We start from the raw sequence: 27,043 nt of genomic DNA on the forward strand, positions 1-27,043 counted from the left end.
AATATGAGCCAAAGGTATATTTAGGATCCTTGCACAAAATTCCTATTTGAAGGCACAGCATGCCTATAAAACCAGATTACAGAACCCTCTTAAGATGTACTAGTGCTTCTGTGGGTATGTATACATCAGACAATTGTAGGGGGAAGACATATTTTCTTTATAAGAGAAATTATCTGAACATGATCAATAAAGGGTATGGAAGCCGAAAAGCCTGACTTCCCACTGAGAACAAAGTATTTTGATAGGGAAAAAGGATTGGTCTATAGCTGGATACTGAATTCTGGAAAAAATGGTGGATAAAAATAACAAGAGAAAAGTGAAATCAATGCCACTGCTACTCTAAGCATTTTAAGCTTGGCTGTTAATAGGCATGGTAAACAGTGGCCCCTCTGCCTCAACAGCCACATAACATTTAATGTTCCCACTTGCCAGATCTTTTCAGCTCTTTTATTCCCGCTGATCATAGTAAGAAATACAACTGTATAAAAAGAGTTAAATTTGATTTGAAAGTGACCTTGTGATGGTAGCTAACAACATAATATCAGGATGGGTCAAATGAGGAACAGTCTAAATTCCATGGGCAGTCATCATTTCTTAAAGTGAAAAAGAGTTTATTTTAATGTGTGAATCAAATAGTCATTTGCAAACAGAAATACACACCTAGTTCAAAATCTGCTAACTACTAAAATGGGATGGATCAAAGGGTAAAAAAGAGTGTATGAGAGGAATAAAATCAGCCAAAATAAAGATGCTATGGTAATTGATCTTAAATTGTTTCAGTTTAGGAGGGAAATCTGCAGCCACACCAGTACTTTGCATGAGGTAGTATTCAGCACTGAATAAGAAATAAACATGAATTTGTAGCTTCACTATAGGTTCTTTTTCAGAAATATTCTACCCTACCTAATCCCATTCCCACTACCTTACCCACCCCTCCCTCAAAACCCTCTCCCCATAAAAGAAAATATTCCTAGTAATGTAAAATGCCAGGAACTCAGGCTAAAATAACTAAAACATTTAAAAGCTGACTTATCTACCTAAACCTAAGAAAATAAATTCTCTTCTGCATTCTAGTGCTCTAACCTTTAAGCCCTTTTTTTCTGGGTACTCTTGAATTTGAAAAAAATGAAACAAATGAGAACAGAACCACAAAGTTTCTTTCTCTACTAATAACTCTTTTAAGACCAAGGCAGAGCAAAGATGACACATTTGTTTATTTTAAAATAATGAACTCTTAGGCCGCAAGAATACTATGTTGGCTAGTTAATATTAATAGACAGTTAATAAATGGTGGAGTTGGAGGAATGTTAAACAAACAAAAATGTGCATAACAAACTTGTTAATAAAAAGTTGCATTCCTAGCCTACAGCAAAGAGTTAGCTAAATCTAAAGAATTTCTACTTTAACAGTTTCCTGTTCACAATTTTAATTTTAAAAAAGATTAATCACAAAAAAGATGAGTTCAAGTGTCCTAGTGTCTCCATATAGAAGGCACAGTAATTGGGTTAGTGATGCTGTTACCTGTCTTTTCCTAAAAGTACATTTTGTACTGCTTACACTATCCCAAATTATAATCCTACAATACAGAGCAAAATGGAATTCTCAAATGTAGCCCATGACATGCTTTGTAGTATAATTCTAATTGTGATTGGGAAACACTGAATCAAGAAGTATGTGTTTAAAGAGACACTAATTTATATGTCAAAGTAGATTCAGTCTTTTTGAGTTTTAGATGATGTGAAACAGGGAATTTCTAAGCCTAGAAAATGATAACTACAGGAGCAACTTTACTGCTCAGGACCTGAAAATTAGAAAAATTTATCTTATCAAACTTTCAGCACAGTATGTCTGACAACTGCAAATGAGACAGCAGAATATCCAAAAATGACTTTCTGCAATGATCAATCACAGATCTGGTTAGAAGACTGAAAGGCAGGCAAAATACTCTGCAAGGTGTGAGCAGTCACTCCATGGGTATCTTCCAAGAGCATCCACAAAGTACTCACCTATATGTGTGGTGTTGCTCATTCAGTTGCCATCTCAGTTGTTTGCACTTTGTTTTTGTCTATAGTTTTATTTTTTTTTTTAAGGAAAAAGCTCAACAACCTCTAAAAGCCTTTTGTCATCACCACACACATGGCAATTTGCAATATCAAATACAACAATAGCACAGCTAGCAAAAGGGTTCTTAAAGCAGGGGTGTCCACAGCAAAGTAGCAGCATTGGAAAGTACTCGAACTTCAGAAACAACCTTTTGGGGGCTCAATTTTACATCACTGAATCAATGAATAGTACACAATAAATGACTATTAATTTGCCTACACTACAAAACAGTGGTGAGCTTATTAAAACTGTCTAGAGCTTTTTTTAAAAATTTTTTAAATGTAATCCTCCACAAACAATGGTAATTTATATTATAATTTGACATAGAAAAATATATAAATTCAAACACTTAATACATAATACTTTTCACAACTGATTTTGTCTCTGTTTCCCCAATATCAAGGCCCCATGAACAACTCAAGCCAAAGCTAATTTGCTCCAACTGAACACCCCTGTTGAAATGAGAGGGATTGTCACAAAATGATAGTAATTTATAAACAATAGGGAAAGCTCTGAAATACAGCCACTCAAGAACCAACCACTGATGAGCAATTAAAATGATCAGCTCCTGCTTCTTCTTTAGCCAGCATGATTTCTCTCTCTTCTTTCCCAAGACTGGTTTAGAGAATGATGTCCTTCAGACGCTTCATGCCAGGAGACTCTTTGTTGCGACCCTCCTTCAGAATGGGGTTGACTTCATGCATGACTTTCTCGCAGTCAGCTCCACGAGGCTCAGCTTCAGAAGGGCGAGAAGGGCCATTGTTGACATTGGTAACGTACTGTTCCAGATCACGGGCAGGTGGTGCCAGGGCAATTGTGTAAGACACAGAAGGCTTGATGGGCATAGGGCTCTGGAAGTGCAGAGGGGAGGTGACAGGGCTAATAGCCTCACAGCCATTGCCTGCTTCTCGGATAGCGCCATTGACTTTAGGGCTACAGATGGTCACATCAACAGTCTTCCTGCCTTTCAGGGTGGGCCTCTCCTCGGCTGGTTGGTCGCTGACATCTTTTCCAAAGGTTGCAAAAGTCCGCTTGGTGGGGCCGCAGTCATCATAAGCCTCAACATCAGCAGCAGTAGCTTCAATGGACAGAGCAATGATGTTCCCCACATTCTCAGGGGACTTGGAGTGGGTAGGCAGGGGGTTCCGGGGCATCCAGCACCTGTCAGAGTGGCCAAGAATCCTGCATTCTTCCCTGCAGTGAAATCCTTCATTCTGATCTGTTTGGAGAAAATAAAATGTCAATTTCATCAGCTTTTACCAGGAATCATTGTTACTCCCCAGTGTTCTGGTTTCTTAGGTACCCACAGGTCCTTGTGGGAAATGGCACTTATAGATACTCCTCTATTGCCTTTTGGGACAAGCATGAAGAATTGGATTTTTAAAAGGCTGTAGACCTCCCCTTATATACTCCCTTTTTTTATTATTTTCATTGCTGTTCCCACTGTTAACAAAACTAAAAATCTAAGGGAAAACAGCTGTCAGAGGGGATGGGAGTTGGGGAGCTGGGTGAAAAAGGTGAGGGGGTTGAGCAAAAAACCCCAACACCTCATAGACACAGACAACAGTATGGTAATTACCAGAGGGAAAAGGGGTGAGTGGAGGTAGAAGAGGGTAAAGGGTGGGTAAATGGTGATGGAAAGAAACTTGACTTTAGGTGGTGAACAAACAATACAATATACAGATCATGTCTTATAGTATTAAGAACTTGAAATCCATATAATTTTGTTAACCAATAAATTCAATTAAATTTTTTAGAAAACATACTATGATGAAAGAATAGTATATTTTTTAAAATATTTATTCTGAGGGTCAAGTTACTGAAAGTCCACATTTTTAAAAAAGATTTTATTTATTTATTTTTAGAGAGAGAAGAACAGAGGAAGAGAGGAAGAGGAACATCAATGTGTGGTTGCCTCTTGTGTGCTCCTCACTGGGGACCTGGCCCACAACCCAGGCATGTGCCCTGACTTGGAAATGCACCAGCAACCCTTTGGTTCACAGGCTGTCCCTCAATCCACACTGAGCCAAACCAGCCAGGGCTGAAAGTCTGCATTTTAATCAACAACTCCTAATAAAAATCAACTGTATTAGAGAGTGGTCCCAGCAAAAGAGGAAGTGGAAGCAGAGCAGGAAATCCAACAGTCAGTACATCTTAAAAGACTTGGTCATATTTTTGAGCAACAGTACTTCCAACCACATGTCCATCCTATCTGTTAATGATATACAGTGCTTAATTTTAGGTTGGCATCATGCTGTCTTTGAACGCCCAATCACAAAATGAGTGGATCCAAAAACTATGGTATATTTACACAATGGAATTCTATGCAGCAGAGAGAAAGAAGGAGCTTATACCCTTTGCAACAGCGTGGATGAAACTGGAGAGCATTATGCTAAGTGAAATAAGCCAGGCGGTGAGGGACAAATACCATATGATCTCACCTTTAACTGGAACATAATCAATAGAAGAAAAAAGCAAACAAAATATAACCAGAGACATTGAAGTTAAGAACAATCTAACAATAGCCAGGGCGGGGGGGGGGGGGGGGCGGGGACAGTGGGAAGAGGGGATTACAGGAAGTACTATAAAGGACACATGGACAAAACCAAGGGGGAGGGTGGAGGTGGGGGAGGGAGGTGGGTTCAGCTGGGGTGGGGTGGAGGGATGGGGAGAAAAGGCATACAACTGTAATTGAATAACAATAAAAATTAAAAAAAAAATAAAGAAAGAAAGAAAGAAAAAAAAAGAAAAAAAGAAAGCCCAATCACATCACTTCTTTTTGACCACCAGGCCCACCACCCAATTTCCTCACTAACCATTTGTATAACTTGATTCTCCATCAGAATGGACATACTGAGCTCTCTTCCTTTCATCTGACCCATAAGCTTCATTGGCCCTATGCACACATCACTCATAGGTTGACCATTATTTAATTATACCCAAGTAACTATCCCTCCTTCTTCATTATCTGCAGTTTATGAAGGTCATTATTTCTTAATGAAATTTCCATGGATTATTTTGGCACTATTATAGATGATTTCAGCAAACAAAGTTCATAATTATTGGTGAGACATGTGTGTTCTCTTTTATATCAGGTTTATTTAGGGGTAAGGCTTTAATTTGGCTCTCAGAGAGGCTTTCTACATGGGCTTTACCAAAGCATGGAGCTAGGGTTAAGTTCTGCCTGTCCATTGGTAGAACTGTTAATCTCAAGGCCTGGTTTATATCCCTAGTTTTCCAGGTCCATTTATATTTATGTTACATTCTTGTATAAGGTTGACCCAATGAAAATTTTCATCATATTGCACAATGCATCAAAAAACAAGCAACTTAACATTTATAAAAAATATTTGGGGCAGGATCAGATGTTATAGGAAGACAAGAAGAGATTGCAAAGACAAAAAGTACATGACTCCCCAAAAGTTGGAAACCTATGCTGTGACTGCTCTTTTGTAGGAAGAAGTCTACAATTCAGGATCTTGCCTGGTATCAGTCTATATACAACAGAACTTCATTATACACTTGCATTTCTTTTGTTGTTGTTTTTGATTATTTTCAATAAGTAAAATGACCTATCAAAGAGGCACTGCTCTGCCTCATTCATCAAGTGTTATTTTAGTAAAGGGGCACATAGGAGAGAGCTGAAGAAGTAATAGTTGAATTGGGTATATACTTTACCATTAGGAGAAGAGACATTGGAAGCAGCTAAAGGTCAAGGCCTCTTCCAGGATGCACTCAGATTTAAACACAACTCTAGGAACGCCCTTTTGCCTAGTTTACACTACTGAAAAGCCAACCAAATATAAGATTTCCTCCGGGTACCTGGACAGAATTTGCCAATTTATATTTAAGATGGCCATTTAAGCCCCATTTTAGTGCTGGAGAATGAAACACTAAGAATTTTTCAGCTGTAACCAAATAACAAATGAGCATTATCACCAACAAGATAAGTACCTTCCACATAGATAAGACAATGCTTCTGCAAACTCAGCACAGTTCCACGTCAGGGTTTCATGGTGCCTGCTGCAAGATGAAGGGTTTCTGCCTGTTCCCTGCAAACCCTCAGTGCTGCTATCTACCTGATAGTCTATCATCATCCAAAATACATTTGTTCCCAGGAGGCAAACAGTATAAAAGTAAGGTAAACATGGGACAACTTGAGAAACACTTACTTTTGTGTAGACCTAAACATTATAAGTGGAAGAGTCTATGGCTGGTCCACCCACAATCAGTTTCATCCAAACTTTGTGCTTTCCCCAGGAGGCCCCAGAATCCCTCTAGTAAGATGGAATTCACATCTTCACAGTCTTTCAAAAAGATGTTTTTTTTTCCTCTCTATCATCTCTAGGGCTCATCTCATAAGTTTCCAAGTAACAGCTCTAAAGGATTAATGTGAATGTTCTTGGGGATGGAGAATAAGGAGGTGCAAGTGAGGGGAAAGTTCAATATTTAACTTCTGTTTCTACAAATCTGAGCAAGTGTGCCCTGGAAGTCATCAAAAAAAAAAAATGTCCAGAAGGCTGTGGGATCCCTGTCCTTTTTGTCCCTAACTTAGGACACAAAAGCATAGAGGCCCTAGTCTTTGAGCTCTGGAACCACAGACATGTGAGCAGCTATGAAGAGCAAATCCCAGCTGACCTCAGTTTATATTACAGGTCACTTGCTCACACTTCTAAAGAGTACAGTGGCAAACTATATTCTAATAGAATCTTCTCAGTGGGCTCAGCATAAAGCTCTCATTTCTTCTAAGTTTTTAGTATCAAGTGACTGTCTTCAAATTTGGAGACACAGGGTTTTTTTCTGACACAATTCAGTAGAAAATGCCATCCATGTGTCACCCCATATTCAAGTACAGTACTCCTGACCTATAGTAGACTGCTTCAAATGAACAACAAGAGGAGATTTGGAGCCCCAGCACATACAGTGAGAGCAAACACACCAATGGCAGACACCTCAAAGATCTTATGAATGTAGGAAGACCAGAACAGGAAACTCAGTCTTCTCAGTAGTTTCTGTACAAAAACAGTACTTGCTTGCAGCTTACTCACTGCCTAAGTGAATAAATTACTCTTTGAGGCAAGAAAAAACTAAACTCTCTCAGTGCAGCAAGGAATGCAATCAGTCTAAGATTATCCACCAATCTCACTAAGCCTATATTAGCACTATATGAACTAGAATAATATGCAATTTTCTTGGATCAATTATGCCAACTTATTATGTGTACTGCTTTAACCTCATGCAAGTAAAGACTGGAATCTAAGAGATTCTTTTACTAACAGTATCTCACCCCTGACTTAGATCTGATATATTTACTTCCTTAAACTTTACCAAGAACAGTGAATCCCTGATCATTTTTAGTATGAAACAATACTCGGTAATATTTGTTTCAATACAATTAAAATAAAATCTAACCACCCTGGCTGGTGTGGCTCAGTGGATTGCGTGCTGGCCTGTGAACATAAAGGTCGTTGGTTGGACACCCTCTCAGGTCACATGCTTGGGTTGCAGTCCCAGTCCCTGGTTGGGGACATGTGAGAGGCAACTGACTGATATTTCACTCACACATTGATATTTTGCTTCCTTTCTTTCTCCTTTCCTTCCCCTCTCTCTGAAAATAAGTAAATAAAATCTTTTTAAAAAAACTTATTAAAAAATAAAATCTAACCTAGCTTTAGTGTTTTATAGCCATATAAAATATAGGAGAAAACATGGTAAATAGAGGAGAATCTCTTCCAAGCCCAAGGTAACCTATATTCATAAATGCACTGAAGATAAATTCCTTTTTAAAAATCAAAACTTTAGGGGACTTCCAGCCAATATGGAGGCATAGGTAGATAAACTTCGCCTCCTCCCACAACCAAAAGAAGGACAATAACAAATTTAAAAACAAGAAACAACCAGAACTGGCTGAAAATAAAACTGTATGGAAGTCCAACAACCAAGGAAATAAAGAGCAAACATTCATTCAGACTGGTAGAAGGGGTGGAATGGGCAGCCAGGGCAAACAGGACGCATGGCAAGGAGGTAGCTGGAGGACTGGGCAGGCAATGTGGCAGCTGGCGGACTAGGCAATCCCACATTTTCATGCGGGTAAATCTGGAGGAACAAGTGGGGAGCGAGATAGACCACACAGCCCAGGGTTCCAGCACGGAAAAAGAAAGCCTCAAAACCTCTGGCTGTAAAAATTGGTGAGGGTTGTGGGGGCAAAAGAAACTCCCAGCCTCACAGGAGAGTTCATTGGTGAAACCCACAGGGTCCTAGAACATATACAAACCTACCCACTCAGGAATCAGCACCAGAAGGGCCCAATTTGCTTCTGGGTAGCAGGGGACATGACTGAAAGCCTGCTGAGAGCCAAGCAAGTGGCATTGTTCCCTTTCTAACTCCTCCCCCACAGACAGCACCACAATGCAAAAACATGGATGGCCCTGCCCTGGTGAATACCTAAGGCTCTGCCATTTACAACATAACAGCTGTGTGGAAAGAAAGAAATATGGCCCAATGAAAGAACAGATCAAAACTCCAGAAACAGAACTAAGCGATGGTAACATAGACAACCTATCACATGTAGAGTTCAAAACACTGGTGGTGAATCAATCTAGGAAGATGGCAGCAAGATAGGTGGGAGCAGAGCCCACTTCCCCTTGGCACCAGTGAAACACCTAGCTGATCTGAGGAACAGAGTGAACAGCCAATGGTATTACAGCATATATGAAGATCGGAGACCAAAGATAGAGGACATTGAAAGATCTGATGCTAAGAAGAGTGCTTAAGGAAAATAAGGTCCTTGGGACCAGCATGGGGACCAGGGCGGCTGAAGACCCCCACTGGGGTGCAGGGTCTGCTGCAGGATTCTTGGGAGAGAGGCAGGCTGGGCTGTGTGAGAGGCCATGTGCTTGTTTGGATCAGGGGGGCTTTCTGGTCCAATAGGAAGGAATAGGAAGAATTTCTCAAAAAGAAAAAGAGAAAATAGAGGCACTCAGCAGCTAGTTAGAGAACTCTTAGCAGCAGCCTTGGCCTCTTGTGCCCCTCCCCTCTCAGCCCCTGGACTGTGAACGCTGGATAAGCAGCCACAGCGCTCACCTGAAGCCCTGTTGGCGCGCACCCAGATCAGTGGACTGGGCGCCCACAGATGAAACCCCGGGTGGGCGTGCACCCTGATAAGCGGCCAGGCTGCCTGGGCAGACAGACCCAAAGTGCCTGGGTGGGTGCTCACCTCGATCAGAGGCCTGGGCGCCCACACCTGATACCTCGGGTGGGTGTGCACCTGTTTCAGTGGATGGCTGCCCTGAGCACAGGCCCAAAGCCAGGAATCCGCTGCGCCTCCAGATCAACAGGCCAGGCTGTCTGCCGGGGGGCCACCACACCTAAAAGCACCCGTTCTGAACAACTCCTACCTAGCCCCTGCACACAGAGCCCTGCAGGGCCTACTGGTTCTCTAGGAGGAAGGCAGATGCCCAGCAGAGGGGAGCTGCAGGGTTACGGGAGACTGCAGTCCCTGGAAAGACTTGACCCAGTAGAGGGCTGAACTACCCCAAAGGAGCACCTAGAACCCTAGCATCTAAGACAACAAACAGCAAGAAGGTGGACTGTGAGTTACCCCTAATGGGTACAACTCAAGGACAGCACAACTGGTGAACTAAAGGCCTAGGGGGGAGCAGAAGGACTCTGAAGAACTGGACGGGAGGTAGAACAACAGCAAAGAGTGTGCATCAGGAAAGGAGAAAAGTGAAACCAATCCCTCCAAACACCCCCTTTCCTTTCACAGACAGAAAGACCAGCAGAACTGACCTGACAGGGTTAAAGCCAGCAGAAGACTTTTTCTTTTTCCTTTCCCTCTCTCTCTCTTTTTTTTCTCCTTTCCCCCTAAATTCCTTCTTCCTTTCTGTCCTGCTTTCCTTTTTTATTCTTTCTTCCTTCCACCCTTTACCTATTTATTTCTTCTTCCTGCCTTTTATTTATTTATTTTTTAATTTTTGTTAAAATTCCTTCTTCTTATCTTTCCTCCAATCAGTTTTTATTCCTACTTCTTTCCTTCCTTCCTTCCTGCCATTCCTTTTCTATTCCCTTTTTCCCTCTTTCCCTTCTTTATTTTTTTCCTTCTTTCTCCTTTTCCCACAGGTGAGACAATAAAACCAGGAGCGCTGAAAAGACCAGAGTTAGACCCTGTTAGACACATAAACTTCAGCTCAAAACCAGGGAGTGCAGGAGATTAAGAAGACGACACCACCGAATCCCACTGGCATTCTATCATAGAAGTTCATACCATAAACCCAGGGAATCAGAACACATCAATTTTAGAAGCAAAGGCTAACAAGAAAAGTCTCACAATGGGAAGACAAAGAAACAATCCACAAATGAAAGGAAAGGAGGAAGCCTCAGAAAGAATGCTAAATGAAATAGAGGCAAGTCAACAATAAGATAGTGAGATCAAAGCAATAGTTATCAGGAAACTCACTGAGATCTCTGAGCTCAAAGAGAACTACCAGAAACTACAGGGAAACTACAATGACCTCACTGCAAACTATATCCACATGAAAAAGGAAATAGAAATTATCAACAAGGGCCAAGAGGAAATGAAGAATATAATTTCTCAACTGAACAACACAGTAGAAGGAATCAAAAGCAGACTTCATAAAGCAGAGGATCGGATCAGCAAGCTGGAGGACGAAGTAGAAAAAAACATGCAGAAAGAGCAAGAAAAGGAAAAGAGGATCAGAAAGAATGAAGAGGGATTAAGGGAAATGCAGGACGACATGAAATGTAACAATATCCCTATAATAGGGATACCAGAAGGAGAACAAGAAGAGCAAGGGATAGAAAACCTGTTTGAAAATGTAATGATCGAAAATTTCCTTCATCTGAGAAGAGAAAAAGTCACCCAAATCCAGCAAACAAAGACATTCCCAAGCAAGAGGAACCCAAAGAGGCCCACTGCAAGACACATCATAATTAAAATGGCAAAATTCAAAAACAAAGAGAGGCTCTTAAAGGCAGCAAGGGAGAAAGAGGAAGTAACATACAAGGGAGCCCCAATAAGGTTAGCAACTGACTTCTCAATGGAAAGGATCCAAGCCAGAGGGAATGACAAAATATATTACAAGTAATGAGAACTAGAGGCCTACAACCAAGACTACTTTACCCAGCAAGGCTCTCAATCAAGATACAAGGCCAGATAAAGAGATTCCCAGACAAAAGAAGTCGAAATGAATAACCTCCACCAAACCAACTCTGCAAGAGATGCTAAAGGGACTGCCTTAAGGAAATGAAGGAAAAGAGAAAGAAAGAGGACACAGGAATGAAAAAACGGCAATAAATAACTACTGATTAATAATAACCTTAAACGTAAATGGATTAAATGCTCCAATCAAAATACATAGAATAGCCAAATGGATAAGAAAACATGACCCACACATATGCTGCCTACAAGAGACCCATCTCAGGACAAAAGACTTACACAGACTGAAAGTGAAGGGCTGGAAACAAATTTTCCAAGCAAACAGACAGGAAAAAAAAGCAGGGGAAGCAATACTCTTATCACACAAAATAGACTTCCAAAGAAGGGCCATAAAGAGAGACCCAGAAGGTCACTTCATAATACTCAAAGGAGAAATCCACCAAAAAGACATAAACATTGTAAATATATATGCACCCAACATAGGAGCACACAAATACATTAAAAAAATCTTGGAGGACTTCAAGGAAGATATTGACAGCAACACAATTATAGTAGGGGACTTTAACACCCCACTATGAAAAATGGACAGGTCTTCCAAACAAAATATCAAAAAGGATATTGTGTCACTTAACAATAGCCTAGAGGAAATGTACTTAACTGATATATATAGAGTTTGTCATGCCAAAGAATCAAAATACACATTCTTTTCAAGTCTCCATGGAACTTTTTCAAAGATATACCACATGATAGGACACAAAGCAAGCCTCAACAAATTCAAGAAAATTGAAATCATATCAAGCATTTTCTCTGACCACAAGGGACTGAAACTAGAAACCAACCCCAAAGGAAAAAACCCCAAACACTCAAAATCATGGAGACTGAATAACATGCTATTAAACAATGAAAGGGTGAAGAACGAGATTAGGGAAGAAATCAAAAACTTTCTGGAAACAAATGAAAGTGAACTCACAACAACCCAAAACCTATGGGACACAGCAAAGGCAGTCCTGAGAGGGAAGTTCATAGCAATACAGGCCTACCTTAAGAAGATAGAAACATTTCAAACAAACAACCTAGCCCTACACCTACAAGAACTGGAGGAACAACAACAAAGACAGCCAAGAGCAAGCAGAAGGAAGGAAATAACCAAGATCAGAGCAGAGTTAAATGACATAGAGACTAATAGCATAATTCTAAGGATCAATGAATCCAGGAGCTTGTTCTTTGAAAAGATAAACAAAATCGACAAGCCTTTAAGTAGGGTCATCAAGAAGAAAAGAGAGAGGATCCAAATAAACAATTAAAAATGAAAGAGGAGAGATTACAACTGATACCACAGAAATACAAAGGATTGTAAGAAATTACTAGGAGGAACTGTATGCTAAGAAATTTGAAAACCTAGATGAAATGGACACATTTCTAGAAAAAATATAACCTTCCAAAACTGAATGAAGAAGAAGCAGAAAACCTGAACAGACCAATAACAGCAGACGAAATTGAAGCAATCATCAAAAAACTCCCAACACACAAAATCCCTGGACCAGATGGTTTCACAGGAGAATTCTACAAAGCCTTTAAGGAAGAGCTAACCCCTATCCTTCACAGACTATTCAAAAAAATCCAAACTGATGGAAGCCTCCCCAACTCTTGTTATGAAGCCAGCATCATCCTAATCCCAAAACCAGATAAAGACACAATGGAGAAAGAAAACTTCAGGTCAATATCACTGATGAATATAGACTCTAAATTCCTCAACAAAATATTGGTAAACTGCATCCACCAATACATTAAAAAGATAACAGACCATGACCAAGTTTGATTCATCCCAGGGATGCAAGGATGGCACGATATTGGCAAACTGATAAATGCAATACATCATATAAAGAAAAGCAAAGACAAAAATCAGATGATCATATAAATGGATGCGGAAAAAGTATTTGATAAGGTACAGCATCCATTTACGATTAAAACACTCAGCAAAGTGGAAATAGAGGGAGCATTCCCCAACATAGTAAAGGCCATATGAGAGACCTACAGCCAACACCATATCAGTGGGCAAAAACTAAAAACTTTCCCACTAAGATCAGGAACAAGACAAGGTTGTCCACTTTCACCACACCTATTCAACATAGTATTGGAAGTCCTATTTACAGTATCAGACAAGAAAAATTTTTAAGAAGGCATCCAAATTGGGAAGGAGAAAATAAAACTGTCATTGTTTGCAGATGACATGATAGTGTACATTGAAAATCCTATAGACTCCACCAAACACCTACTTGACTTAATAAATGAATTTGGCAAAACAGCTGGATATAAAGTCAATACTCAGAAATCAAAGGCATTCCTGTGTTCCAACAACGAAACTGCAGAAACAGAAATCAGGAAGAAAATCCCATTTAAAATAGCAACAGGAAAAATAAAGTACCTAGGAATAAACCTAACCAAGGAGGTAAAAGACCTGTACTCAGAAAATGATACAACACTGAAGAAAGAAATTAAGGAAGACACAAACAAATGGAAGCATGTACCATGCTCATGGATTAGAAGAATTAACATCATCAAAATGGCCATACTACCCAAAGCAATTAAGAAATTCAAAGCAATCCCTATTAGAGTACCCATGACATATTTCACAGATATAGAAAAACATTACACAAATTCATATGCAACCATAAACAACCCCGAATCGCTGCAGCAATTTTGATAAAGAAGAACAAAGCAGGAGGGATCACAATACCTGATATCAAAGCGTATTATAAGGCCACTGTAATCAAAACAGCCTGGTACTGGCATAAAAACATCCAAATAGACCAATGGAACAGAACAGAGAGCCCAGAAATAAACTCAAGCCTTTACAGTCAATTAATATTTGACAAAGGAGGCAGGAACATAAAATGGAGCAAAAACAGTCTCTTCAACAGATGGTGTTGGGAGATCTGGACAGCTACATGCAAAAAAAGAAACTCGATCACCAACTTACGCCACACACAAAAATTAATTCAAGATGGATTAAGGACTTAAACATAAGTCGTAACACCATAAAAGTCCTCAAGGAAAACATTGGCAGGAAGACCTCAGACATTCCACACAGCAACATCCTCACAGACACATCCCCTAAAGCAAGGCACATAAAGGAAACAATAAACAAATGGGGCCTCATCAAAATAAAAAGCTTCTGCATGGCTAAAGAAAACAGCATTAAAATGAAAAGAGAACCAACAATATGGGAAAATATATTTGCCAATGATACCTTAGACAAAGGCCTGATCTACAAAATATATAAAGAACTCACACGACTGCACTCAACGAAGACAAACAACGCAATTAAAAAATAGGCAAAGGACTTGAACAGACACTTCTCCAAGGAAGACATACAGAGGGCCAGAGACATATGAAAAAATGCTCAGCATCACTAGCCATCAGAGAGATGCAAATTAAAACCACAATGAGGTACCATCTCACAACAGTCAGAGTGGCCAACATAAACAAATCAACAAACAAATGTTGGAGATGATGCGGAGAAAAGGGAACCCTAGTGCACTGTTGGTGGGAATGCAGACTGGTGAGGCCACTGTGAAAAACAGTATGGAATTTCCTCAGAAAACTAAAAATGGAACTGCCCTTTGACCCAGCAATTCCGCTGCTGGGATTATACCCTAAGAACCCTGAAACAACAATCCAAAAGAACGTTGCTAATGTTCATAGCAGCACAATTTACAATAGCCAAGTACTGGATGCAACCTAAGTGCCCATCAACAAATGAGTGGATCCAAAAACTATGGTACATTTACACAATGGAATTCTACGCAGCAGAGAGAAAGAAGGAGCTTATACCATTTGCAACAGCATGGATGAAACTGAAGAGCATTATGCTAAGTGAAATAAGCCAGGCGGTGAGGGACAAATACCATATGATCTCACCTTTAACTGGAACATAATCAATAGAAGAAAAAAGCAAACAAAATATAACCAGAGACATTGAAGTTAAGAACAATCTAACAATGGTCAGTGGGGGAGTGGGGAGGGGACATTGAGGAGAGGGGATTAGAGGAACTACTATAAAAGACACATATACAAAATCAAGTGGGACGGTGGAGGTGGGGGAGGGGGGTTGGTTCTGCTGGGGTGGAGTGGAGGGATGGGGAAAAAAGGCATACAAGTGTAATTGAATAACAATAAAAATTAAAAAAAAAACACTGGTGTTCAGGATGCTCACAGAAATGGTTGAGCATGGTCACAAAACAAAGGAAAAAGTAAAGGCTATGCAAAGTGAAATAAGAAATATATACAGGGAACCAACAGTAAAGGGAAGGAAACCAGGACTCAAAATAAAAGATTTGGAGCAGAAAGAAGAAATTTGCATTCAACCAGAACTGAATGAAGAAAATGAGGAGAGTGTTAGGAACCTCTGGTCAACTTCAAATGTTCCAACATCCGAATCACAAGGGTGCCAGTAGGAGAAGAGGAAGAGCAAGAAACTGAGAACTTATTTGAAAAAATAATGAAATAGTTCCCCAATCTGGCAAAGGAAATAGACTTCCAGGAATTCCAGGAAACTCAGAGTCCCAAAGTAGTGGGACCAAAGGAAGCACACAGCAAGTCACATCATAATTACATTACCCGAAATTAAAGTAAGGAGAGAATCTTAAATGCAGCAAGAGAAAAGGAATCAGTTACCTACAAAGGATTTCCTATAAGTCTATCAGCTGTTTTCTCAAAAGAAACCTTGTAAGCAAGAAGGGGCTGGAAAGAAGTATTCAAAGTCATGAAAGGCAAGGACCTACACCCAAGGTTACTCTATCCAGCAAAGCTCGCATTTAGAATGAAAGGGCAGATAAAGTGCTTCCCAGATAAGGTCAAGTTCATCACCAAGTACTTATTATATAAAATGTTAAAGAGACTTATCTAAGAAAAAGAAGATCAAAAATATAAACATTAAAATGACAAACTCAAAACTATCAACAACTGAACCTAAAAACAAAAAACAAAAACAAACTAAGCAAACAAATAGAACAGGAACAGAATCACAGAAATGGATATCACATGGAGGGATATGAGTGCGGGGGTGTGGTGAGGGCTGAGAAAGGGGAAAAGGTATAGGGAATAAGAAGCATAAATGGTAGGTACAAAATACACAGGGGGAGGTTAAGAACAGTATAGGAAATGGAGAAGCTGAGGAACTGACTTGTAACATGAACTAAGCGGGGTAATGCTGGTGGGGGGGTGAAGAGTGGAGGGGAATAAAGGGGAGAAAAAATGGGACAACTGTCATAGCATAATCAATAAAATACGCTTTAAAAATCAAAACTTCAGTTTAGTAAGAAAATTAAGTTTCTATTAAAAGTGAGAAAGTCACAATACAAAGCCCTTTTAAAAGAACAGTGAAGACAGATCAGATATAAAAGAGCAGAGACTACTTCTGGAATTGCATAGGACTGGTAGAGACTACGTACCTGCAGTCATGTAGTACAGTGACTGGGGGCGCGATATGAGACTAGAGAAGAACCATTTTGTATTATCACAAATTAACTGTAAAGATGCTGGCTCTACTTAAAACAGAAGTAGGCTAAAATTCACTAATTTCCTGCTAAAATTGCTCCTATGAGCCTTTTTGTGATTCTATACATTGCTAAATCTTTCTCTGAGAGTACCGACATGAGCCTAGGCAAAGCAAAATATGACTCAAAAATCCACATAGTTGTGCAAATACAAATACATTACCATATACAGAAAAATTTATATTTTCATATGATTAGGGGTAAATGATGAATTTGCAAATTGGCCTTCCCTGCCTCTGATCTTTTCCCCAGGATTTTAAAAATGAAATCATAGGGACACAAATTTCAAGTCCATAGAACTCCTTAACTCAAAACCATTCAGATTACTTTAGATAATTTTTTTAAAATATGAGAAAAAAATAAAGCTTCTTCAATGGAGGTTGTAATAAGTATTTTTTGTTACAATTTGTAATTAGGGACCTTGGTGAGAAAATCCCAAAACTTCTGGCAAAACGAAAATAAATGTTAAGTAAAAGCATCAGTGTTGTGAGAGCATGGGAGATGTAACAGGCAGCACTAAGTCATGATGGATAAAGATTAATTCTAATAGAAAAAGAACAGAATATGTTATTTTGAGCAGATAATAGCAAAACATTTTGCAGCAATTACTATCTTCCTCAGGATGTGAAACTGCTGTCTCTTCAGATGTGGGCAAGCAATGTGTTTCCACACTAGAAAGTACCTACCCATAGTCTCAACCAAAGTTTTAAAAAAAGAAAGAAAAGAAAAGAATGAAAACACTATCTTGGGCTTTGCTCAAACTTTCAAAGTCCTGGTGGAATATAAGAGCTGAGAGGCTCTATTGGTTTGTATAGATGTCCAGCCACAATGGATGTGTTCAATAATGCTGTCAGTTCTTTACTATGATTCAGAGTTTGGATGTATTCACTCAAAGATCCCAATGATCAGAGACAAAACTCCAACACTAAAATAGCTCAAGGTAACAGTTACATGAGAAATATGTTATGTCCTCGGAAGTAATCCACAATCAATGTGGCAGAAAGGTAAAGTTAAAGTGAGTTCCAGTTCTGACAGTTCTAATAGTTAGCTTCTTTTAAGTAGTGGCAGTTATTGTACATAACCTAAAAGCAAGCAGTGTGTAAATCAGAAAAGCTTCCTGGATTGTAGTCATATTCATCCACTTAGCTTAATCACTGCATAAAGAAAATAATACATGACCAAACCAAGACAAATTTTTGCAAGATATAATGAAGGGATTGTGGCAATGATTATGAAGACGTTGACTACTGCTAAAATTGGCCATGTGCACCTAGTCAAGACAACATAACCTCAAGAAGTGTCACCTCTTGAACTACCTACCTCCTACTCATCCAAAGCAGAGGTAAACTGCCTACTAAATATCAACATCTATTTTTAATATTTAGAAAGACCCAACTTCTGTTAAGACTGGCAATGCACTAGTTAAAAAAATTACACTTCCTAGCCTCCCTTACAGATAGGGGTGGCCATGTAACTAAGAATGCCAATGTTATGGAGGTGGGATGTTAAAAATATCTCCTTAAGTGAGAACCAAGATGGCGGCGTAGGTAGACACACTGCGCCTCCTCGCACAACCAGAACTGACAGAGAATCGAACAGCAAGGGGGACCAACACCAAGGAAACAGAAAATAATCATTCATCCAGACTGGTAGGAGGGGCGGAGACGGCACTGGGGTGGAGAGGACTCGCGTGGCTGTGGCGGGACTGAGACTGGCGGAGTGTGGGACAAATGGCGCAGGCAGTCCGAGCACTAGCAGAACCTGCAGTCCCACATTTGCACAGATAAACCCAGAGGGCCGGACTCAGAGTGGCGGAGAGTGGGGCAGGCAGAGTGGCAGGTAGCACCTTGCGGCACCACATTCGCCCACAGATAAACCGGACGAACGGCGGGCAGAGAAGCAGACCGCTGCGCAACCCAGGGCTCCAGCTCAGGGAAATAAAGCCTCAAACCTCTGATTGAAAGCGCCCCTGGGGGTTGGGGCTGCAGGAGAGACTCCCAGCCTCACAGGAGAGGTTGTTGGAGAGACCCACAGGGGCCTAGAGTGTGCACAAGCCCACCCACTCGGGAACCAGCACCAGAGGGGCCCAGTTTGATTGTGGGTAGCGGAGTGAAAGACTGAAATCCGGAGGAGAGTGAAGCGGGCGCCATTGCTCCCTCTCGGCCCCGCCCCCACGTACAGCATCACAGCGCTGTGACCAGCATTACCCCACCCCGGTGAACACCTAAGGCTCCGCCCCTTAAAGTAACAGAGGCGCCAAGACAAACAAACAAACAAAAAAATGGCCCAAATGACAGAACACTTCAAAGCTCCAGAAAAAATACAACTAAGCGACGAAGAGATAGCCAACCTATCGGATGCACAGTTCAAAGCACTGGTTATCAATATGCTCACAGACTTGGTTGAATCTATTCGAAAAACAGATGAAAAAATGAAGCCTATGCTAAGAGAAACAAAGGAAAATGTACAGGGAACCAATAGTGATGAGAAGGAAACTGGGACTCAAATCAATGGTATGGACCAGAAGGAAGAAAGAAACATCCAACCAGAAAAGAATGAAGAAACAAGAACTTGGAAAAATGAGGAGAGGCTTAGGAACCTCCAGGACACCTTGAAACGTTCCAACATCCGAATTACAGGGGTGCCAGAAGGAGAAGAGGAAGAACAAAAAATTGAAAACTTATTTGAACAAATAATGGAGAACTTCCCCAGTCTGGCAAAGGAAATAGACTTCCGGGAAGTCCAGGAAGCTCAGAGAGTCCCAAAGAAGCTGGACCCAAGGAGGAACACAACAAGGCACACCATAATTACATTACCCAAGATTAAACGCAAGGACCTACATCCAAGATTACTGTATCCAGCAAAGCTATCATTTAGAATGGAAGGGAGGATAAAGTGCTTCTCAGATACAGTCAAGTTGAAGAGGCTCATCATCACCAAGCCCTTATTATATGAAATGTTAAAGGGAGTTACCTAAGAAAAAGAAGATCAAAAATAGGAACAGTAAAAATGACAGCAAACTCACAGTTATTAACGGCCACACATAAAACAAAAACGAGAGCAAACTAGGCAAACAACTAGAACATGAGGGTTGTCAATAAGGGAGTGGGAGGGGGAGAGGGGGGTAAAGGTACAGAGAATAAGTAGCATAGATGATAGGTGGAAAATAGACAGGGGGAGGGTAAAAATAGTGTAGGAAATGTAGAAGCCAAAGAACTTATAAGTATGACCCATGGACATGAACTATGGGGGGGGAACGTGGGAGGGAGGGGGGTGGGCAGGATGGAGTGGAGTGGGGGGGGAATGGGACAACTGTAATAGCATAATCAATAAATATATTTAAAAAAAAAATCTCCTTGAAGGAGGGGAGCTGACTTAGTTTAAGACCCTTTTGTCCTTATTTCTTCTTGCTTTTTCCTGTCCAGAATGGAGATATAATGGCTGGAGCTATAGCATCCATCTTATTACTATGAGGCAACTCTGAGGATGGAAGCCATGTACCAATGGATAGCAGAATAGAAGATGTAAGGAAGTTGGGATATTGAAGACATTGTAGAGCCACCTCACTAACCTTGAACTTCTGTTATATAAGAGGAAATATAAGCCTCTCTCTTGCTTAATCCACTGATTTATTTTCTTTAGTGGGGGAGGGGACATCTTTATTACCATCAGTTGCACACTATTCATAACTGATACATTACCCCTGAAGTCTCAGATTTAACTTCTTTGCAGAATCCTTCCCCTATCTCTTAGACTAAGGTAGGTCCCATACCATTGCATTTTATAGCATTCATAGTGCTTGCAATTACTTGTTTAATATCTATATTCAATACTAGCTTGTAAACTCCAACTGAGCAAAGATTATATCTGTTTTATTCCCTACCATAACCACAGAAACTAGCAAAGGATCCAGCACAAAGCGGGTACTAAATAACAGTTTAATTTAGTTGAATGAAAAAGGTGCAAGAAAGAGTGATAGCAACACAACAAACAATCTTGGTCAACATACCAGGAAAGTAAATGTAGCACTTCAGAAATGTTAAAGCCAGTGTCATCTTAGCCTTTGAGTGGTTTCCCACACACTATATGTGCATATCTTAAAGAGATCTATTATGCTTTGATGTCCAATTGAAAATACATTTACCATGTACTGTGACGTTTTCCATTCTGACAATAGTTTATGAGGACTGTACTGTGATACAACAAGACAATAAGCAGAAGTGTCTATTTTATTAAATGAATCTCTTGTTTGAATATCAAGCATTATTTCTTGGCATCAAATAAAATTGTTATTAATTCTTATAAAACATAAGCCAAAAAATGATACTTATGATAAGCCTTCTAGACCCACTGCAGATGCTGACTTTTTCTGGCAAAACTAATTAAGATACACACAGCAAAACTGATGCTTCAGTCAAATATGCCAGAGAATTACCAAAGGAAAGAATTATCCTGGAAATGGTTATTAAAAGCATTTTAAGGCCTTCAAAGAGTCATGGAAAAAAGAACATTCATTTCATAACTGTAATTTAACAAAGCAAGCAGAGTAGCAATGGGACAAGGGACAAGGGACAAGGGAGGGAGGGAGTGGACAAGGGAGGGAGGGAGGGAAGACAGGTAGAGAAAGAGGAAGAGAGGGAGTAAAGGAGGGAAGAAGGAACACTATCTAGGCATTAGACATTCCATCTGGGTTTTGATCCAACTGACATCTTAAGGACTAGGTTTCTTTATACCATTTGAGTATTTAACAAAAACAGTAAGGGTTTAGAACTTTGCAAAATTACAACTTCCAAGAGCCTTCCCATAGTATAATTCTGGGAGGAGTTTATACTCACTTGTTTTTTTTTCAATGTTTTAGAAAGAAAAGACAGAGCTCCATCTGTAAAATATTCAAGGGTGCATGAAAGAAGGCAGGCATTTCTAGAGACTCATGAACCATTGACACCAAGCTATCCTTTAGCTTCTCTACTGTGAAAAAACTTACAGTACAAAATACACTACAAACAGCTCCTTGCCTCTTTTTCCTTTTTTCTTTCAGAATTTTCCACCATTTTTGTTCTTCCCTAATGTTTTCTTCTTTTTTTCTCTTGTTCCTTATCCTCCTGCTCATTAGCAGTCCTTCCTACAGCACTATGGCCTGACAGACAACAAAAAACAGAAGTGATAGGATGCTAGAACTTTAATTGGCATTTGAAACACCTATGTGGTAAGTATTATTTCACAGATGACAAAGATGAGCTATCCAAAAAATAAGCCCTTATAATGTGGAGAGAAAATCCCACACTTTTTCCATTTATCTAGGTACAGGAAGTAAAGGTCCTTGTTAAAATAAGAGGATCTACTGCTAAACTGAGATGATCAGTTTTCTTTGATCATATAACAAAGCTCTGTGTGAAGGGGACCCAAGATAGGAAAGTTATGATGGAGTAAGAAAGGCTAGAAATGTCTGGGTGTAAAGATATATCAGGAAGGGTAAGGTTGGGGAAAGCATGTGGGAACAAAATTCCTGAGATTGTAAAGGAATGTTGCCAAAAGAGAGAAGATAGGCAGAAAGAAAAGCCAGCTCTGATTAGCACAGGTTGGTATTTTTAGGGTAGCAGGAATTCTGTAAAGTTTATCTTTAGCTTGAGAGAATAGAAGAAATGACTGATGAGCCCTAACCTTTTCCTAAACCATTTGACCAGCATTAATTAGCAAGTACCACCCAACATTTGGCCTCTGTGATGCCAAATGACAAATCGGCCTCTTCCCTCATTCACAGTCCATACACCTGAAATTCACTTACTCCCAGTGCAACATGTAAATAGACTTAAATGACGCCCTTCTCAGAATTCAAATTAATTGTATTATCTTCAGTACTGATCTGGTCAAAGAGACAAAGTTAAAACATATTGAAGTATAAGTGTTTGAGAATTTAATATTGATGATAGTGTGGCATGTACAGTCATACAATCTAAGTTGCAATTTGGGCAATCACAATAGTTTCTGGAGTTTTCACTTTTGTACTTGGGCTCAATTCAATTCAATCCATACCGAAGAGATTTCAAGATGTGTATGAGTATAAATCATGTGTACTGATGCATGGGGAGGAAAGAAATGAAGCAGAAGGCTGCCTGGAAAATTGAGACTAAGAAATAAGAGGTGTTAGCCAGTGACTGAGATAAGCAGAGATTGACTATATTGGAATCTCTGTATCTTGTTTTCTATGGTGGAGCAAATCATCTGAAAAAATGCTGGACTTCAACTAGGTGCTTAGAAACCATTTGACAAAGTATTTTTACAAGTAAAATATGAGGTATCACAGAAGGCCAATGAACTACTCCCCAAAAGGGGGAGCACTGAGATAAAGCAACTCTGAGAAAGTGGGACCATTTTTAAAGTTTCATTCTAAGATGTCCACAGAATAAAGTCTCTTAGCCTGTATCTGTTGGATACTTATAATACCTCCTCACTTCTGTGAAGAGTTCAAACCAGTTGTTTGATTTTGTGTAGATTAAACATAGACCATTTCACACATTCTACAGGTAGTTATGCTGCTGGGAAGACAGAGCTTTCAGGTGATATTGACAAGTAGCACTAAACCTAAAGTTATCCTCAACTTGGGTTCACTCTTTTCTGGAAAATAGGGGAATTGCTAACACATCATTAGTTTGAGAAAAAAGCCACTTTTATACTGGTCATGAGCTTCTGGGTATTAGACAGAACATATAGTAAGGATGGAACAAATAGGGCTGATACAGAAAGCAAGAGGGACAGGGCATGCTAACCAGGAGAAAAATCTTCCTTTTTCAATGAAAATTTAATGTTGAAGGAAAAAAAGGCACCCAGCAGCTGGTGTTCCTCTTAATATGAACTGACACTTCCCTCAGTTAAGTCCCAGGACATCCGGTTTTGTAGAACAGGCAATGTAATACATGAGTCCATGAAAAGTGTTGCAACTATAACTTCTAAATTCTTTAAAGATTTTTGATGACCAAAAATTTTATGGAACTGTGTGGCGAAGCTAAGAAACAACATTAGTAATTCTCTAATCGCTTATTTCACATTTGAAAAATAAAGTGCTCAGTAAACCAATCACTGTCTCTTCCAATGACTAAAAAAGGTAGTGTGTGTCATGTCATCAGGTAGGTAGAAATCATTAGAAATAGTCACTGGAAGCAAATAGGAGTGTCACAGGGATTACTATCTATTAGCTACCTAGGTTGGACTATTCAGTACCAATAAATGCCTCATAGAAAAATCTACCATTATCTTAATATTTTAGTGTAACTCTAGCAACCATCTGGAATACTGTAATTGTGATGAGACTGCTTCTGAGTACAGTAAATAGCACAATCATTAAAAAATTCATTTCAGATATCTTCTTGGAAGCTAGTAAATTTTACAGCAGTTTCAATCCTTCCTAATTGCAACAAAGAAAAGCTTAGTTCTAGACAAATTTAAAGCTAATTGATTGCCTTAGGGGAATCTGTTCAAATAATACTTTTCCATGTTAGAAATATTTTTTTCCTAAAGAGAGAGAGAATGAATGAGTGAATCTTGGATGGGGTGAGATGGATGATTGAGATAAAGTGTGAAAGAAACCAGTATGTGAAAAAACAAGCTATATGGAGAGTGAGAGACAACCAAAACCATTTAATACTTGTTTGCAAAACCAGGTAGAAATCAACTTAAAATAAAATGCAAATGTGTCACTGGAGTGCACGCCTAATATTGTGCTGGCATTTATGAATAATAACTATAAATAATAAATACCAAAACTGAAGGGATCAAACACCACCTTCTATGTTTACTTGTCATTATCTATCTTTCATGAACAAGGGTCTGTTTTATTTTTTTTGCTCCTTTCTATAGTTATTTAGGATTGGTCTTTTTCCAGTGGTGTACTTAATCATACTAGTAGGAGAAAGCAAGCTGTATTTTTTTTCAGGTGTTACCTCAAAAACAATTAGACAAATTCAGAACTAAGGCCAATTAAGCTATTCATTGAGGTAGCTTGATAATTTGAAGGTGCCTCATGCTTGTCCTAATGCTCTTATTAGGCAGAAAAAGTCCTTTACACCTTTAGCACATGGCTATTGCAATATAACCCCTGTGGCCTTTAGCTTGTCCAACTCGCCCTTGAAAAAAAAGAATGACTGCTCTTTCTGAAGCATCAGTAAATTCTTGGAATCCCTTTGGGCCACAGCTGTGAGGGCTTTTTCTAAGTTGGCTCAAACTCTGAATATAGGAGTAGCAGAATGCTTTTTGGTTGAGATGACCTGAGTTAAAACACTCTGGCACAGCTCTAGAAAAATCTGTGTAAGACGATGTATAGTAAGCCTGGATTATTGCCACATCTAAAAAATAACACACACACAAGTGCACATGCATGCACACTCACCACAACCACCTCCTGTCTTCATTATCCTGAGTACACATTTCCATCTACAAGTTAAAACAATGGAGCATTATGTATCCATTCTGTCTTAATAAAGCTGGGGGGGGGGGGAAACAGTGAAACAAACCAAAAGATTAGAAAAAAGCAGTGTGGCAAATTTAATGCTCTGTCCATTTAGTACAAATCATGTATCTGTATACCCTTGGAATAATCAGTTTTTCTGAAACATTGTATCTCCTGGACTCCAATTTTATTGCATTTGCCCCTTGTTGGTTAAAATGCCAAACTTTCACAGCTGGGTCTGTGAAACATGGGCTAATGAAGGAATGCCATGCTGTGTCTAGAGAAGACCCAAGGAGTCCAGTTCTATGTTCAAGAAAGACAGCATAGGGAGTAGAGAATTTAAAGCTTTATTGAAATCTGCATTATTTCTATCCTCTGAGATTCCAATTCAGCAGCTATAGAGAGAGAGGGTACAGACTTGTTTAATATACAATATTGGACTCTAGCATAAAATATCCTAACAGTAAATTGAAATTATTAAAGAAAAGGCCTTCTTTACCCCTAGAGCTTTCTTATCCCCTTAATCTACTTTGCAATTTTTTATTTGCTTCTATCAGTTAGTGAACAGCAAATAATCTAGCTTGTTATTAAAACTTCAAATGAAATAATCAGCTTTGGCAAAATGTAAGCTGCACCTAGTTTAAGGGCTAAGAATCATCTTCTGCTCATATATTAAGATATACCACAACTCATTCAGCTATCTTAGTGGTCCTGGATTGGGGGCAGAGGGCAGAAAGTGTTGGAAAAGAGAAAGGAATGGGGCAGATAAAGAATTATATTTTAAAACCTCCTGCTGGCATTCAAAAAGTTACCTGCTATTATTTATCTCTCTCTCTCTCACACACACACACACACACACACACACACACACACACACACACACCAGAACTGTAATGCTGACACAGCTTTCTGGATAAGACGATTATAGGACATTAACAAACAAGGACATTGAGATATGATTTTATTCTCCTGAGGAACTTTTGTACCCCTTCTCCAAGAGCTTATGCAAAATGAAAAGTTTATGTTTAGCACCCTGTTATCCATTCCAATATGGGAGGTCAGTATATTTCAACAAAGAAATCACCCATGAGTAATGTAATTTTATGGACACAAGTGGGAAAATGAACTGTCTGAAATGAGTCTAATTCCTTGCATGACAGCTAATAAAAAGAAACATCTGAACACAGTACTTGAGAAGCATTTTTGTACTGTTCAACAGACTGATAATAATGTGTTTTTTTTTTTCTGGTCTGCATTACCATTAATAACAGTCTTCCTTTCTGGTCATCTGTGTTTACAGGGAGAGTAAGGATTGATACAAGAGCTCGCCTTTCTTCTGCACCACCCAACTAGACACAGTCTGTCCAGGTGGGGTTGTTTTTTAGCACAAGCCAACTTTCATTGTAAAAAGTAAAATTAATCAGGGTACCTAAATGTTTCAGAAATTACTTGGTAACTGTAAGGAAGCCAGAGGATTTCCAAGGTGATATTTAGGGAGGTTGTTTGGAATGAAAAATGGGATGCTCATATCTCACCTTTGTTTAAGGAAGCTCTTGGACTCTACTGGGAAGAAATCTTCTACCTGTTCTATTTATTTTCTCCTGATCACATTCCAAAGATTGTCCAGGGCAGGGAAATAGTAGGTTGATTATGCACTAGATGGAATAATCATGAACAGCAGCTGGTCAGCTCTGGCAATGCATTTAAGGTGGAATTGCCTTCACAAAATTTCAACATATTTACAGGTATGGCATAAAGAAA

General features: G+C 39.5%; 1 protein-coding gene across 2 annotated transcripts in view; it reads right to left on the bottom strand.

Annotated features, from left to right (window-relative positions):
- Nucleotides 1–904: 904 nt before the first annotated feature.
- PCDH19 (protocadherin 19) overlaps nucleotides 905–27,043 on the bottom strand; it is a 207,595-nt gene continuing 181,456 nt past the window's right edge. For both annotated transcript variants that reach the window (XM_024578767.3, XM_053917510.1), the window contains exon 5: nucleotides 905–3,322. In XM_024578767.3, the coding sequence (XP_024434535.2) occupies nucleotides 2,724–3,322 (599 nt within the window). In that variant the 3' untranslated portion in view covers nucleotides 905–2,723. The remainder of the gene's footprint in view (nucleotides 3,323–27,043) is intronic.

This window comes from Desmodus rotundus, chromosome X, assembly GCF_022682495.2.
Source record: "Desmodus rotundus isolate HL8 chromosome X, HLdesRot8A.1, whole genome shotgun sequence".
Taxonomy (NCBI): Eukaryota; Metazoa; Chordata; class Mammalia; order Chiroptera; family Phyllostomidae; genus Desmodus; species Desmodus rotundus.